Source organism: Strix uralensis, chromosome 1 (assembly GCF_047716275.1).
Source record: "Strix uralensis isolate ZFMK-TIS-50842 chromosome 1, bStrUra1, whole genome shotgun sequence".
NCBI lineage: Eukaryota > Metazoa > Chordata > Aves > Strigiformes > Strigidae > Strix > Strix uralensis.
In genome coordinates, this window is record NC_133972.1 from 133,512,135 (window position 1) to 133,529,388 (window position 17,254).

General features: G+C 38.1%; 1 protein-coding gene across 1 annotated transcript in view; it reads right to left on the minus strand.

The window, feature by feature from the left end:
* The window catches only part of TOX (thymocyte selection associated high mobility group box), a 225,504-nt gene that overhangs the window by 80,274 nt on the left and 127,976 nt on the right, over nucleotides 1–17,254 (minus strand). The window contains exon 3 of the mRNA XM_074881780.1: nucleotides 11,373–11,615. Within this exon, the coding sequence (XP_074737881.1) occupies nucleotides 11,373–11,615 (243 nt within the window). The remainder of the gene's footprint in view (nucleotides 1–11,372; nucleotides 11,616–17,254) is intronic.

A 17,254-nucleotide genomic window follows, 5' to 3' on the forward strand; every position in this document is an offset into this window, starting at 1 on the left:
AAGTAGGTGAATTTTTAAGGTTGAGGACCTGTACCCAGAGCTTGCCTGAGGAGTCTGTGCAGTTGCCATTAGAGGAATTCTCTAAAAAATGATTTAGACAAACATCTGTCAGAAATGACAAATGTATGGAGTATCCTGCTTACGGGGAGATGACCTTTTAAAGTCCTCCCTTGGACTAGATTAACAGAGGGACCTTAGGGTTCCTTCTGGACCAATTTCCGCAATTTGGTAAAGTAATACAACATTAAGGCTGTACTGAGCCAGGATCCAAGAGGTCAGGTTACTCATGTAACTTTTTCCTGTAGCGCAGGTTTGCTATACTGTCTTTAATTATATTATAATCAAAATAATAAAAATTGTTTCAAAACAGCACATTAAATGATATTTCTTGTCTTCAGTCTTGTTACAGCTTGCACTAGTTTTCCAAATGTTACAAAGGAAACCATTTCAGAATTATGACAGCAGAGTATGGATCATTATTGACAAACACTTCTGCTGACACACCCTTAATCTGGTATAATTGGAAATCTAAATTTTCACAATTTATGAACAAATAAAAACATCTGCTATAGTGCTATCCTCTGTTTCTGTTGAAACTCTGGGAAAGCCCCTGCTATAGTTGGACAGGATCAACATTAGGCCAGAGTATTTCTGAAAATCCCACTGAGATTTTCAGCCAGTCACAGAGCTCCTAAAATGCAGTTCAGAGGCAGAGGCCACAAACAACAAAGTTAGTGCAACAATGCCAGCCACAATTAAAATTACATAGGCCAGGCCCTGGGCAAAAAACTTTCTTTTCATGTGTTTTCTCCTCCCTGCATTCACGAAAGCTGACGGCCAAGTGAGAAGAAACACATGTGCTGTGAAACTGGCCCTAACGCTTGGGAGTCTGGGGCAGTGGAGCATTGAACTCTGTCGTTAGACAGATACTTCACTTCTCCCTGGAGCTGACTGCATTTCAAGGGCAGGTGAAACAACCCTCACATCTTTTCCTTGGCTTTTAAATAAGGCTACTCTATCACTTCCAGGTGGCATGATAGTTTAAGGGTCTCCGCTATCATACGCAGTCACTGTAATAGCTTTATATTAGATGTGTAACACATGGCAGTTAATTCCTGCCTTTATCACATTTGAGGACGTCTGCTAGTTCTAATATTGAAAGTTGTCTCTCACCACACTGCTGCCCACTTTTGTGTTACTGATCATCAGACATGAAATCAACTCCTAGCAATACTTTAGTTATTATGGGTCCCACAAAGTCGAGTCACCTTCTTCCTCTCCCTTAAAATCTGTCTCTTTCATCCTTTTTCAACTTGGGACTCATCTGGTTTTGTATATTGTGAATTACAATTTATTGTTTTTTTAATAAAGTAAATGTCTTTCTATTCTACAATGTAATACTCTGCAGATATGAGGGACTGATATTGCAAATACCTATTTGTACTGTTATTAGTACATTAACTTCTTAGCTAATTAGTGACTACAAAGCTCTTCAAGACACAAGAAAGGTGCTGCAGAAGAACAGAGTGCCACCAGCATTATTTTTCAAATGATGTGGTTTATTTTTTCTAGAAAATATAACTTTTGCAAGTTTAGCCAGTGGTTATTTTACACCATATACTTTCTGTCAGGCAACTTAAGCTGCACTTAATATCCAGATCAGCACTAAGCCTATTGCACTAAACACTTTTTATGCTACTTCATAAGAAAGGGGAGTGTAATAAAATTCATTAAACTGAGATCCCACACTTGAGTATTAGGGCATGTGTAGGAAACTGAAGCTTCGTTACTGAGATAATCTCTCAAATTCTTTATGTGTGAATGAAGGTAATCTTAAAGTGTATTAGAAGGAAGTCCCATGTCTGAATAAAAAAGTGTTGCATTCTCATCAAGGGCCTGATCCTGTAAATCCTCCACACACAGGGCTGTTTTGCTAAATGACCAGAACATCTAATTTAAAATGTTTTTGTTTTTTTTTTTTTGTTTATATAACTTTTGTAAGGATGAAGTGAAGGCACCTGTAGCCCAATATCACCACTGTCAGGAAGTGGAATTTCAAAGACGGGATATGGAGTAGCCTCATCTTGTCTTCCACTAGGTATGCCATGCCTCACTTCAGCAACTAGGCTACTTCCCTTATTAAGTAAAATAGCAAAGGTACCTATTATAAAACTTACTAACTGTCAGGCACTGCAACCTCACTCATAACCCAGGGATTTGGAAAAAATTTCTACGATGCAGCCATGTGCAGTATGTTGATTGAATCTGTTGCATCTACTTCAATATTTGGCTCTCGTTTCAGTCTCTGTTTAATGTACAATATGGATCCACAATTTGGGGAGAAGGGGGATGTTGCAGATGCTACATCCTGTCTTTTACATTCCCTTTCCAGCAGAGGGCTTCAGTGATTAACATTGTGATACATACTTACATATGTATATATATGTATAGATGTTCATATATATGCATATATGTGTATTCATGTATATATGTATACGTATGTATGTACCCTGAGCACTGCTGCATCATCTCCAGGTCAAAGGAGGAACACAGAGTGCTATGTCACTACCTGTAACATCTCTTTTGCCTCTCTTCCTTCCCTGCAGGTTGATTGAAATAGGAATGTTGGGTACACACTGGTGATATGTAAGGTAAACTCTAATGCCTTTGTCCACCTGACTTCAGATGGAAAGGGTTCATTTTTGTGAGTTTTGTAACTGACAGATATACATGAGCATGCCTTAGAGGTGTTCCTCACTCCATAATGCTTCTTTGTTGGCACTACATACTTTTTTGTAAGTCCTTTTTTGTAATTGTATCCATCCATGATATGCACAGAAAATGAATTAAGAAGATTCATTTTCAAATCTTTATTGTTCAAATAACATGCCATAAATGCAGTTCAAAGGTGGGGGAGTGAGGCTACAGAGATCCTAAGTTGCATACGTGTGGCTGAAGTACTGCATTACACTAGCAGTGGAGGTTAAGGGTTTACACGCTGTCCCCAGGGAATCCCAACATGAGAAAGGGTATTTACATAGTGCCTCTCTACAGACTTTGGATAAATGAAGGGGGGCGGGGGGGGGAACAGAGAAGCAGACATCAATCTAAAATTAATCTTTATGTTATTGAAAGGACTAGGGGAGGAGTAGATATCCTTACACTTTAAGCATTTCTTAATTGCCTTGAGAAAGAAGAAGAACAAGGGATAAAAATAAGAAATGGGTTATTTTTTACTGATGATTATTTCTCCAAATCTCAAAACACTACTGAGTAGAATTTTTTCTTCTCTTCCTGCTGCAGAAAGTCAGTGGAAAACTCAAACAATGATACTTAAATTTCTGTAAAACCATTGAAACAGATAAAAACCCTGTGAGACTAATTGGACCTTTTAAATTCCTTCAACCCAGAAAAATCAAGAAAGCCAAGAATGTGTTTTTTCTCCTTCAGCGAATAAAAAATTTTGCTAAATACCTATGAATCTACATAGGCAAGACTAGATGAAGAGAATTCACACTCTGTTCTAGCAGGTGACACTAGCATGAAGCTCTGGGTTGCTGGTGTCCCAGCCTTCAGCAGAGTCATGCAGCACATATGAACTTCCAGCATGAAAATGGCAGCTTGAGTTGAGACAGTGCATGCCATAGTGGGGATGGTTTTGTCCACACAAGATATCTTTCTACTCCCTGACCAAGATGGCATGACATGATGAATGCAGTACAAATCCACGAAGGGTGTGCAGTTTTCTCAACTGTTTTCAAGTTTCAAGGAATGCAACTGTATGCATTTAAATAATGAAACAGGTGGAAGGAGAGGCTACTCCAACTGATGCACAAAATTCTCCCTTTCATCTGCATTGTGGGCTTCTCCTTCTTTTTAGTCTTCACAAAAGCATCTTCACAGTTTTCAAGAAAGACATTTCACTTCTATTCCATCTACAGGACTTAAGATCACTAAGATATTTTTTTGCCAAAGACTGAGCCTTCAGAAACATTTCATTATCTTGCTGTTCTCGACAACTACATGTGATTTTAAAAGCAGCAGATTAAAGTCAACAATCTCTGCTGCTGAAACCCCTGAATTTCTGACATTTTCTGAGAGTTATGTTTTCTCTATTTGCATACTCTATTATCTGTTTTGTTTGACACTTGCAGCTATGATGCTGCTTATGCATTAATCACTCCTGTGAGTACCTCACATGTGAGGTGTTGTATAATCTACCACCCGCAACTGAAGGCTTCCTCTCCGTGCCACATTCATCATGTCTTAGCCTCTGCCTATCTGGTTAAAGTCTAAGAAACAATAATTAATACTGCTACACATATTTTTTTCTTATTTTTTATGTAACAGATAAATCCCTATCAGACAATGGCTAACTGCTGTGAAAAAAGTTCACCAAAACATTGTCTACAGAAGGCTGTTTTCAAAAATAAAATATGCCACCTTGTTATTTCTTCTTGAAATTATACTGAAGTTGTTTTCCTACTGAATTTGTGAAATATGTGAGCCACATGGAGTCTCAACAACCACACTCAAATAAACAGTATTTCCCAACTGACAGTAAATCAACAGTTTCATTGGCAATTTAAAAAATGAGACCTGGAATTATTCTAAAAAGAGTTCTGGTCATTTGTGTACAAACATTTTCCTACAGTAATGAGCAAATATTTACTTGCTCTATCTTTAAGGTAAGTTCTTATTACTTACAGACAGAAAGTATAGTTTTACCAGATACTTTAAGACCATAAAAAAAGCTAATTTAATGAAAAACACTAGCCACAAATATTTTCACAGCAATTTTATTCCTAGCTGACCTCACGAAGGTAGGGTCCATCGATAGCCTGCACACACAGCGTGCTTTCTTCCACTCTGCTGTTTTTCTCTTGAGAGGGAAAAACTGTAGAGGTACTACCAGCTCAGGTACTACCAGTGGTGTTGCCCCTACCATGTATGCATGGACTAATGTTCACTGCTGAGAGCCCCCGAGAGACAGTGTGACCCACGGGAAGGTTCTGGTACCCCTGCTATAGTGGGGGTCATTAGACAAGTCCCAGATAGAGCACATCTTTTTGAGAGATGCCCCATCTTCATTTCAGTCCTCAGAGGACCAACCATCCCCCATAGTACATTATCTAAATGGTAAATCTCTGTCACTGTTAAAAATGCATGCTTTGTTTCCAATCTGATTGTATACAGCCGTAATTTCTAGACATCGGATGTTTTAATGCTTTTTTATAGCATGGTGAAGAGCCTTCTACCAGCAGAAATACAGTATGCAGGTATTTATAAAACCTTGATCAAGCTACATCTTAATCAGCTCCTCTACATATCCTTTCTGTTGTCTTTCTGATGACAAAAGAATGGAGCAGACATCAGAAGTAAGGAAAGATAAACATGATGTCCCAGAGCCCTTGATGGAATAAATCACCATAATTCTACTGGAGACAATAAAGTTATGTCCACTGACATCAGCTGAAGATTTGGCTGTCTATCCTTATGGTTAGGCTGTTTGACAAAACATACACTAAGTATTGTAACGTTTTGCCACACAAGGCCTATTTCAGTGAGAAAATCCAGCTTGTAAAATATGTGGGGTTTTTTTTTAAAAAAAAAAAAAAAAAAAAGGAAAAGAAAGATATCCTGCAAGAATACAAAGTTACTTAATAAGAGAAAAAAAAAATACTTTAATACAAGATGTTCCATGACCTTAGCTTTATGATTTGGTGGTTCTGATGGCAATAACTCACTGCAATAAAATTTGGGGTAGCAGCAGGTCTGTGTAGCATAACAGTAAATTTTGATGTAAACTGAAGACCAGAGCCTGGTAATGAGGCACAAATGTGAAGTATTCACCAGAGAATAAAAGTATCTTCTACCACTGGCATGCAATACAAGCTAGAAAAAAGTATCCAAGCATGATTCAAATCTCAACACTTAGGTTAGAAGGGGTAAATCTTTTGTTTTGTTATGAAAGTTATTCATCTTCATCAGAAATAAAAAATTTCTGTTTGAGTCAGTAGTTTGCACTAACACTTAAAGGTGCAAAAAAACCCCCAACTGTATAGGTCAGCCTCAAGATGAGTCATGAATACTGAATTTAAACTAATATAAGTGAAACTGGTAAAACAAAATCTCTTAAATACATCCCAGCTACAACAGCAATCTCCTGTACTGGATTTATTAGCAACTGCAGTGTGAATAAGAAATACTAGCTTCATTCTACCTGAGATGAAAAATGAAAAAAAAAAGTATCCGTCCGCTTTCTTCCCTGTTATACAGTGCCACATTTTGTTTAAGATATTACTCTCTCATGGGCTGCATATCTAAAAAATATAATTCAATAAAAAGTATAATGTAATTGTTTGGGCTTTGATGAATTGGGGCATAATGTTAAATAATTACTCATTGCCGTTATTCTTCTGTCAAAGCATGCAAAAAAAAAAAAAAGCTTTTTATTGCTTTTTTTTATATAAGGACATGGGTCTTTGTGACATGCATTTTATTTTAAACTAATGCTTCTATTATTCCACATCTGAATAATTATAACTGACATCATCTACTCTTCTGTGTCCTAGAAGATCTTTAGCTCTAGTCCACTGTTACATACTTTATGAATTATATGAAATAAAATACCTCAAGATTTTCAAAATATTTATTTTAAAAACAGCAATGAAATTGTCTGTAATCACATTTTCTGCTCTGCTTTGAAAGCAGCATTATTCAATATGCCAGTGGTCTTTTCCATAAGAGCAACATATTAGAAATTCATGCTGCTCTAATACATCTGAATTCATTGATGTACTGCACTCCCTACAGACCTAAAGAAACATTTTGCTTCAGTTTCATATGTCCTGCACATTACCTACTGATGTGGTGGTTGTCAAAACAGTTGTACAGTGGCCTTTGAATTCAAAGTGTGCCTTGACTGTATACTAAAAATGACAATAAACCTAAGTATATACATTATGCTGTCTTTTGTTGCCAGCACAAGTAGAGCATTTGGGAAATAAATCCCCTGATTTTATTGCCTTTTAACATCTTTTCCACTTTAAACTTCAAACCCAGAAATTTGAAGCATTTCAGGAAACTAAAATCGTTTTTATTTCTTTCTTGTAAATTTTCTATAGTATACCATCATGAGCCACATTTTCAAAAAGTTCAGCACAAGATTATAAATTAAAGCATTCCAAAAATAGTTTTTTTTTTCCTCTATGTAAAAACAGCACTGTGATTTTTAACCCTGGTTTCTTAGGGAAAAAAGCAATTATCTATAGGATACACTAAAAATCTGAAATGTCTATAATTTTGCTGATAAAATGAACACACAGTAAAATTAATTTAATAGAACACATCCAAAAGCATTTTCACAGATTAACACACATTCTCATAGGGATGGTATATAATGCATTTGTTTACAAATGTTAGAAGGGTATTTCTTGCGGTGCTTGGAATATTTCAGGAAAATTCATGCAAACAGACAACCGCTGGCAGGTCAAGCCCCAACTGGAACTGAATCAAACCTACACAGGGCTACTTTCAGCTGTAGTAAATCAGGAAGCAATCCCTATATAGGATTCCTATAGGCATGTTGTTATATAGAAACAAACATGCCTACAGGACCATCAGTACATCTCCATTAAGCAGCTCTATCTATGTCTAATGAGATCCACTTAATAAGCAGGCATAGAAGTCATGTCCATTTTGAAAGAGGACTTTAGAGAGCTCCCACATGTGGCTGACCATGCTGGGGCTGGACTGTGTGTTCATACCATCATGTGTCACATGCTGAACAAATTCTGTAGACTTTTGACCCCCCAATATCCAGTTATAATGAGCGTCTAAAGAAATCTGTATGTGACAACACTGTATAAACTAGTGTGCGTGTGCATGGGTGTATATGTCTGTACATCACCTAAGCAGAAAATAGAAATACACAAACATAGAAGCCGATATATGAACTGACAGCGGAATAATAATACAGAGAAATTTTAGTGATTTTAATTTTTAAAGTAGTGGGGGTACAATAGGAAGCCAAATCAATCAACGAAAACTTCAAAGAAGGCTAATTCCAAATGTAAGTATCAGACACAGTAAATGGCACAGGGAAATTTTCATCTCCCAGCATTGTAAAATTTTTCAGAAAGAATTCCCACAGTGTAAAAAATCTGTAAGAAGCTGATCCCTAACAAGAATTCACTGAGCTGGTAGTGGGCTCTTATTGTGTGTGTTTAAGCACTTCCACAGAGGAGAATTCTTACAGAGCTTGGGGCAAATCCTCCAATCCTCACTCAAAGGGATTTCATCTGCAGCTTGGAGGGAGTGGTGCACAGTGTGAAATCAGGACTTCTAATGGAGGCGTTTTGAAAGGGTTTTAAGAGGGATACATCCTCAATTTTCAATCTGTCCAAAATCACAGAAATCCTCATCTGAAAATACCTGGTTGTTGAGATGAAAGAAAAATGCTATACTCAGCGTAAAAACTATTTTCCTACTCTGTTTCTGAGCTCACTGTGTTTCCTTTCTCTCATTTGGTTAGCATTAATTAATGTTTTGTCTATAAAAACACCAACTGAAAACCACTCACTAGTTCTAACAGAGACAAAAAGGAAGGTATTACTGCTAAAATACCAACATGGGGTAAAAACTGGCTAAAAGGCAGGACGTTGAAAGTAAAAAAAAAAAAGACCAAATTCAATCAGAGGCACATTGCACTGCAGCTGAATTTGTCCCAATAAAAGTAAAATTTGCTGAAGATGTGAAATTAATTAGGGATAGAGAACAGCCAACAGATTCATTTCTAAGAATAATTTTTCTAAAAATACTCATTAGTGTCCTGAAAAATGAAGCAAGATACATGGTTTCCAAATACCTTAAGCAGTAGTTGATATATGAGAAATTATATGGCACCAAGGGTTTAGATAGATTGGAGAAACTTACACATTATTTTCTGTGTGAAACAATATAAAAGTGATTTAGGCTTGTTAAATGGATCAGAGTTTGATGAGATAGTAAAAAGGAAACTTTTTACTATGACTAAATGAGTAATAGCAAGAGAAGAGTCATGTTGAAGGAAAAATGTGAAAGGTTCTGGATTATAAAGAAGAGCTTCAAAGCTAAGTAAAGAATGCTAACTCTACAAAATCCTCTGTCTTTCTTCATTAGTTGAAAGCTAAAAGGACAATGGGGCCATTCTATTCACTGAATAAGTCACTAAATTCACTGAAGAATTAACTTAAATTATCTCCCTCAAGTTAATTTCTCTCAAGTTATCAAATTCAAATCAGAAGAACTATACTGCCAAACAGTGTTTGAACTGTACAAAATCATGGTCTTAACATCCTACCAGTTGTACTAACATGAGATGTAGCTTAATCCCCTTGATAGACAAGCCAGCTTGAGTTAAAACTGCTGCTAGTTAAGAGGCCCTCTTGTGTGCAAAGGGCATGCAAGTTAGGGATAACAGTTGACTTAGCCCATGATGCTTCAAGGATCATGCTTTATTTATTGAATGAATCCTCAGAAATGGCTGTTAAAATTTAGCACATATTTTCTTGACGTCTGATTTTCATTTTTTCTGATCTTCACTAAGACTCAATAGCCAAATTGCCTAGTTATATTATTCAGCTTTTTTTGTATTTGCCCTTGATGCAATAATTCACTGTGATGATCTACAAACTCTCAAGGTCCTTTGTTCAGAGCTTGTTGCTAGAGGTTAATGTGGAACATCAGAGCTTAAAAGAATGCATAGTTTTGAGCCATAGCCATGGCTCAAAAGAGGTCACTTCAATGAAATACTTCTTGTCTTGACTAGAGTGCCAAGAGATTCTCTTACTTTTTCAAGTCCTTTCATAGCTCTGATTCTCAGAACCCCACACAAGATTTAGCTCACACTCTTTAATGCACACCATGATCTTTGTAGAAATGTAAGCAAAATTCAAAACATTTACATGAAGTATAGTTATATTTCTTTATGAAGATCTGCCTTTCCCCCCCTCCTCCCATTACTGAACATAACCCTGGGGTCAGATTCTGACCTCAAACACAAAGCGTGCAACATCCTAGTAAATCAACAATAACTAAGCAGCACGTAAGAAGCCAAGACTAGCCTCCCTGCAGTACAGATTGTTGGGCATCCTCAGACGGAATGCAGAGCTCCTCAAAATCAAGGCAGCTTTATTTTAATTAAGTTGCAATGAAGCCCTGTGACAAGGCAGATTTTTGTTGTAAACTAACAGTTTTCTGGCCACCACGGCCCCTGGCTCTGGGGCGGTTAGTCTGAGGGGCTGATGCGGAGCTGAGCCTAGATCCCCTCAGCCCCCAAACATCCATATGCTGCCTCAGCTCCCAGGCCCCCAGGACTGATTTATTTTTTTTAGGTAATGTGATGGGGAGTTAGCAAGCTGGAAGCCTAAACAGCTTCAGTCCCTAAGTGCAGAGTCTCCCAGCTGGGACACAGGGCCTTAAGCCTCTGATAATTCTGTGAGAAGCCCAGACCCTTGGATCTCTAGGAACATGTCTAGATCTCTGTCCGGATCTGCAGTTCCTGAGCAGCCCATCTAGCAGAGTGCCTGAAGTCCAGTGAGCCCCACACAGTGCCAAGCCCCATCCTCCTTCACGGGATTTTTAACTGTTTGGCTTAGAATTGTACATCGACCTGAAATAATCTTGTCTGAAGCTGCTGTGCAAGAAGTATACTAATTATCTGTAGAGCCCACTTGAAAATGTAACATGTAAAGTAGCTCTGCAGTTGTTGTAACAATTTAACATTCAAAGAAGTGATTTATAATATCAGGCTTCCCAAGATTACAACCATAATGACTATCTGACAGACTTTATAAGCAAATCGTCCAGTCATTTCAATTGGATTCTGGCTGGCTAAGGACTGGGAACTGTAAAAAGGCTATAAGATTTGGCCTAGAATCAGAAATAACATTTGCTGTTTTCCAAACGTGTGGTAAACAAGAAAGGAGATATTAAATTTTTGTACATCTCTCAGCACATGCAAATGAGAGTGTAAAGAGCCTCCTCAGACAAACACAGAACAACGGCCATCTGGATTGAAATGCTGCTGCAGCGGAAGTCAAAGCCTTGAGCCTCCTTTTGTCATTATCTACATCCGTGTAAAGCTGGAGTAATTCTACTCAAAGGCAGCAGGTAACATCCTGGCTTGAGGAACTCGGCTGTAAAACCCCCACCGCCTCCAGTGGGGGGAGGATTTGACATAGGGAGTGTAATGTAAAACCCAGTGTCAGGTCAGCTTGCTCCATGACTTGAGCTGTGCAGGAGCTGGCCCCTTGGATTTCAAACAGGTCTGTATTTCCACAGTTTCACAACTTAAAGCAGAACAGAAGGGAAAAACTAAAAATGCTTACCACAGAGAGGGAATTGGAAAGCAGTGTTCCATCTTGGCCAAGCATGTTGGAAACTGTAATTTCAGGTAGATCCATGTTTTGTGGATGGAATGGAAGGAGGCCATTGTGGTTCATGGGATGACACAGAGAGTGGTACCCAGATTCTATCTCATTCAAGTGCACCAGGGAGTGGTCAGGCAATGACGGCGGAGTTATAGGAGGTATGTTAAAATCTTCACTTTCAAGACTTGGGCCAGGAAAAGACTGGGGGAAAAAAAACAAATGGAAAGTTCTATGAAAATCATGTGAATACTGGTCAAGAATAATAATAAAAATCACACAAAACAAACAAGAAGAGCCCAACTCACATACTTCTAAGCAGGAGCTTCAACTTAACAAAGAGAATATTTTAAACACCTATATATTATAACAGTGGAGTTTCACCATTACGTATGGAAGAAAAATTGCCTCTAAGGCATAAGAATCTCTGATACTTTCACAGCTTCCATTAGAAAGAGATTTTTTTTTTTTAAAGAAGATGAATTCAAACAGATTTCAAGGGTCCTACTAAAATTTTCCACGAGTGTTCATCTAGCTGAATACCTTTTTCATGGGAATTGTGGAAAAGGAAATGCAATTTATAAAATTAACATTGGCTCAAATGGTTCATAAGACTCCCTGCTACTCAGATCAAGAATTATAGTGAAGAAGAAAGGTACCGCTTTTAGGCTTATAGAAGAACCATGCATTTGTTCTGCCACAAAGAAACACAAATAAATAGAGAAATAGTACATACTTTGTATGAATATACTTTGTGTTTATAAAAATACATTTATGGTGACTCAAAACCACTGATTTTTCCTTTCTTAATCTATCAACTCAATGATACGTACATTTTGTCAGTCACCTAAATGAGTTACCCCACAAAACAACTGTTTAATTTTTTGTTGTCCACTGCCATTAAGTCATTCAACTCAAACTGATCCAAGGAAAAGCCACAGGCAAAGTCAGAGTAATGCACCAACGTGAATAATTGCTATTATTTATGTACATTCTTCATACAGCAGGTAGGCTCATTTGAGGGACAGGGGTGGGTATGCTTATATTTCTTAACGGAAAAAGGTGAGCAGGGTTAGATACATGATCCAAATCAAGAGCTAGAGGGATCAGTTGCAGTGGTTTAGTCTGAAAGCCTGTTCTGCTTTTCTGAGAGCAGCCACAGTTCTCATCCCCTTTGCACATCCCACGCCCACAGTCACAAGGTTTATAGCAGAGACTACTTCCACCCTTTCTGCCCCTCTGCAGCAACACAGCCTTGCTCCAAGTGCTGTTTTTGTTAATTCTGGAAATGCAAGGATTTAAATACGTTCTGCTCTTGCGAAGTATCTTCAGGAAAGATGAAAATGAGGGCACAATTTGAAAGCTATTAAATGAAAATATTTTCCCCGCTATGAGTTTGCAAATGGAGGACAGTATGGTGTATGAATTCATGCAGAAGGACAGAGAAGAATCGATGCCCAATTATAAACAAAGGGGATCTTCATTAGTCATCATAGTAATATTGTCCTCCCAATGCCTGAGGTTACACTCCTGTGTACAAGCATGGATATAAAAACTTAAATCAGACCAACAACGAACAGTGTTACATGTTTTCAATGAACTGTTGAACACAGAAGAACCTACTCACATATTGTGATGGTTTTGGTCATTTTTCTTGTTTCCCAACAAGGTTTACACCTCTGTTACCAAATGTCTTTGTATGAAAAATAGAACAGGAAGGCTAGACTGCAAAGGCCAAAGTAAAATCCCAAAGAATGAAAACAACAGAACAGACAGAGGAAAAGGTTGGGCGCCATCCTTATGTGTGAGGACTTCGTGTCTGCCCATGCTTTCCAGATGTGTTTCTCACCTCTGGTACAGGAGTTTGCTCTCCTGTTGTCCCTGCCCTCGCCTTAATGGGAGGTTGGTGTGAGTGTACTGCCATTTGTAAGTCTTATTTGCCCCTGCTTTTAGAAGCCATGATGCAGCCATCAGTGCACATATCTCCAAGGGAGGAAATACAGTAAAACTAGACCCTCACTAAGTGGGGAGGAGACTTACGCATGGCACAGAGAACATGTCATATTTACTTGACCATCAATGTATAAACTGTGTGAAACCAAATAAAAGTATTGTGGACACTGTATACACTAAATATTTGCTAATTACTATTATATTAAATTGATGATGAAAAGAAAGGTGTCTAAAGTGAACTTAAGGTCTAATACCACAACAACAAAGCAGTGAGGAACAGAAATGAAGGAAGGGACAACACCCATAATGCTCTTCTGGACCAGCACTATCCCACACAGGTACACTTAGATTTGGTTACTGTAATCCTGGTGAGTTTAGATCCATGTAACCTACAGCTACCAGGAGGGATTAATGCGCTGTGAAAAGAGGACATTTTGTATTCAACACTGTCTTTTCTATTGTCCCAAAAGACTGATGGCCTCAAAAGAGTTTTCTCTCCCTTGAGTTTGTAGGTACAAAGAAGTGTTAACATCTGTTTTCTCTCTCTCTCACTATCTTACAATGAAAACACCTTGTGCTGCATCTTTGCTGAACAAAGATGTCTCAACACCTTCTAGGAGGAAGAGAGATCTGCCTTCCAACTTCCCTTAAGCAAGACTAAGAGTCTAGAGTATTCTCTCACCACTTTTTTAACAAGAAGAGACTTCAACTTACATTCACCACTAAAAGCAAATATTCCTTAAACAAATATTGATAGGCTGGGTGTGCCTACACCATTAATATTGGAGGCATTCAGTAAATCTGTTTATTTGGACATCCTTTTTGCATACCATATGTGGGCAGTCCAGGTTTTACTTTAGTTAGACTTTGATTTGCTGTGTTTCAAATGGGTCTTTAATTAGTAACACTTCAAAAATGGTGGAAGCAATTGAACTGCCATTAGGACACTAGCTTCACTTATTAAAAAAGAAATAGAACACTAGTGGCATAAAACTCCACAACCCAAGTTGTGTCATGTGTAACTATATAATAATGTTGTATATATTATATGGGCTAAGCATTTTAAATAAATGGTTGCTCTCTGATTATTTAAAAAAAACCCACAACACCACCATGGTTATTGCTTGCAAACCAGTTAGAGTGCACTTGGTCCCACATCACCTACCCATATCACTGTCCGCTACACTTAAATAAACTTCTTAAAGTAGTAAGAATAGTGTAGCAAAGGCAATAACAACACACCAAAACAACATATAATTCAAGCACTAGTACTTCCTATAATGTTTTTTCTTTTCCTTTTTTTTTTTTAAGACATAAACTATTTTACTTCTTCAGTAAAGCTAGGCAGAATCCAAGCCTTATGCTAATGTTATGGGCAGGTATTTGAAAGCATCTGCAGAGCACCCTATTCACCTAACATTTTCAACCAATTTGGTATTTCCATACTTAGTACGTGTGTGTATATAACACATACAGACATAACTTCCTCAGGGAAGCTACTTCAACAGTAACAGTACTCCAGTTTGTCTCATCCAGGGGCATGGTTCAGATGCTTGTGATGACTTAGCACACTGGCACATCAGAAACCAGAAGTCCTATATGCATTTGCAGCAAACCCAACATATACCAGAAACAAGGCTGTTGCAACTGTACGTGGAGGGAAGGAGTGAGAAACAGGAGATATGCTTGTCCTGCCAATAGCAGCTACAAAGCTTCAAACACCCACCCCTACTTTCCTGCCACCTCTCCCCTTGCCATTGGGAAGGCCTTCTTGAGGAACCATGTGGAGTCCCCTTGATGCAACTGATCCAGTGCTGGCAATGGAATGTCTCCTGGAACGTTGTATTGTTACCTTCCCCAAAAAGACATTTGAGTGAACTGCAGCACAGGCCAGAACCAAGGTTTTCCCTGAAGCAAGAACTCCCACTCCCAGGCCAGTCATCATCCTGTCTCAACTCATGGGCTTTCTTAGAGCATCTCTTCTTCCAACCCAAGCCATTTATCTGGAATTACTAATGAAGGTAGTTATCTACCATCAAAAGCATTAGGGAAGGCTACATGCCCTGTATTCCATTACAATTCATAAGTACAGCTCATATCTATTAATAATAAATGGTGGCCTGTAACTTCAGGTCTGTTAGGTTTTTCCTGGGGGTGGCGAGAAAGGTTAGGGTCTCCCCCTGCCAAGGGTTTTTTCCTTCATAGTTGGCTTTACCATCAGCAGGACTTTCTCTATTCAGAAAGACACAGAATAGCTCCTTTTCATTCTACTGGTCACAGAAATACTAGCACGCTCGCCTTTTCACTTTTGAATCAAAAAAGAGTAGCAGTAAATGCTTTATTTACTGTACCACAGAGCTGCTAGGAACTTTGCCAGTGGTTTCGCTTTCATCTCATGACTGTGGGAGTGGATGAGGTGTTTATCAGCTCTTCAGTTCAGGGGAACTTCCTGGACCTTTATTACATTCCACAGAGAAAGCCCTCTGCAAAGTAACACCATTAAACCCACTGTATAGCACTGAACAGATACAGGCTTTAATTTTACTTTATTGTAAAGAGGATTTTCATTACACCTGTATTTATTATAAACAGATTTCAGTATATTTCAGACAGGGGTTACACAGTGGGAACCTCAGGACTGAGCATCCTTAAATCTGGGCTATTTACGAAACTATGAAAAAGCTTTTTGAATCAAAGATGTCTTCCCAAATCTAAAGGACAATATTCTATGTTTGTGGTTAAATATTTGTGACATTGCTGCCTCAAATGATGGAAACTTCATAAAGCAGATGATCTTTGAGATGCCCATTCTGAGATCAAGAGACCTCATTATCTATGCCACCTTAGCCTATAATTTTATGACAAAAGCTTGCCAGTATAAAATGATATGAACACTAACTCTGATTCACTGTCCAACCCAAGTCCAAGCTTTTGTTCCTGAACAATGACCTCATTGGTCCCTTTCAATTTATCTTTTATGCCACTGAGCCTGGCCAAATCCAGCAACAAGCTATGGAAAGGGAGAAAAAATGGGGGTGGAGGGTGGGTGCATGTCAAAGGTCAGTTCTTTACTTTAGCAACACATAACTCAAATTAGGGCTAAGTATCCTGCTGTGCTAATAAGACACACACACACACACAAAATCTAGTATTTATTTTTGAGGAACCCAGATACTCATTGTTACCAGAAAAATAAGAGAAATGCTTGCACAACCTTCTGCATAAGAACTGAGGAAAAGGGAGTAAGGAGAAAGAAGTAAATAAAAATAAAGTCCCTTTGCTTAAGTAGTCTACAGTGATGCCTGCATATTGGCCAGCAAAACTTAAATTTCAAAATGATTTTGATAGAACTTTAAAAAGTAATCAGAGGAGGGAAACCAAAGGAGATACCTCAAACAGACTGACCACAAGAGGCAGCAAGCATTCAAACATCCAATATAAATCCCTCTGGAAAGAGTAGGACTGTTACTACATAACAGCACAAAAGACAACATACATTAAGTAAGTCTAATTTGTGTGCTCAGTGGTTGCGTCAGTCACCGTGCATATACTCAACAGAATCTAGTATTAGCAACAGTTCCTTAAAAATTGGGAATTGGCCTATAGATATTTAATTTAAATCAAATGAATGGTACTGCCAACTATGTAGAGCGTGTCTTAATTTTTCATTTGCACCAAGGCTTCTGCATCTGAACTGTGGAAAGATGCCAGTTTTTAAAAGATAGATGCTTCAGGCTGTCTCCTCTTCTATTATTGAACACATTGTTACATAACTGAAATACTTATGAATCGAGAGTAATGTAAAAACAATGAGCTTATTAGAAGAGAAAAACAGCAACGTACCTTATGCACATGTGAAAGTTAGGATAATATATTTGATATCAGATATT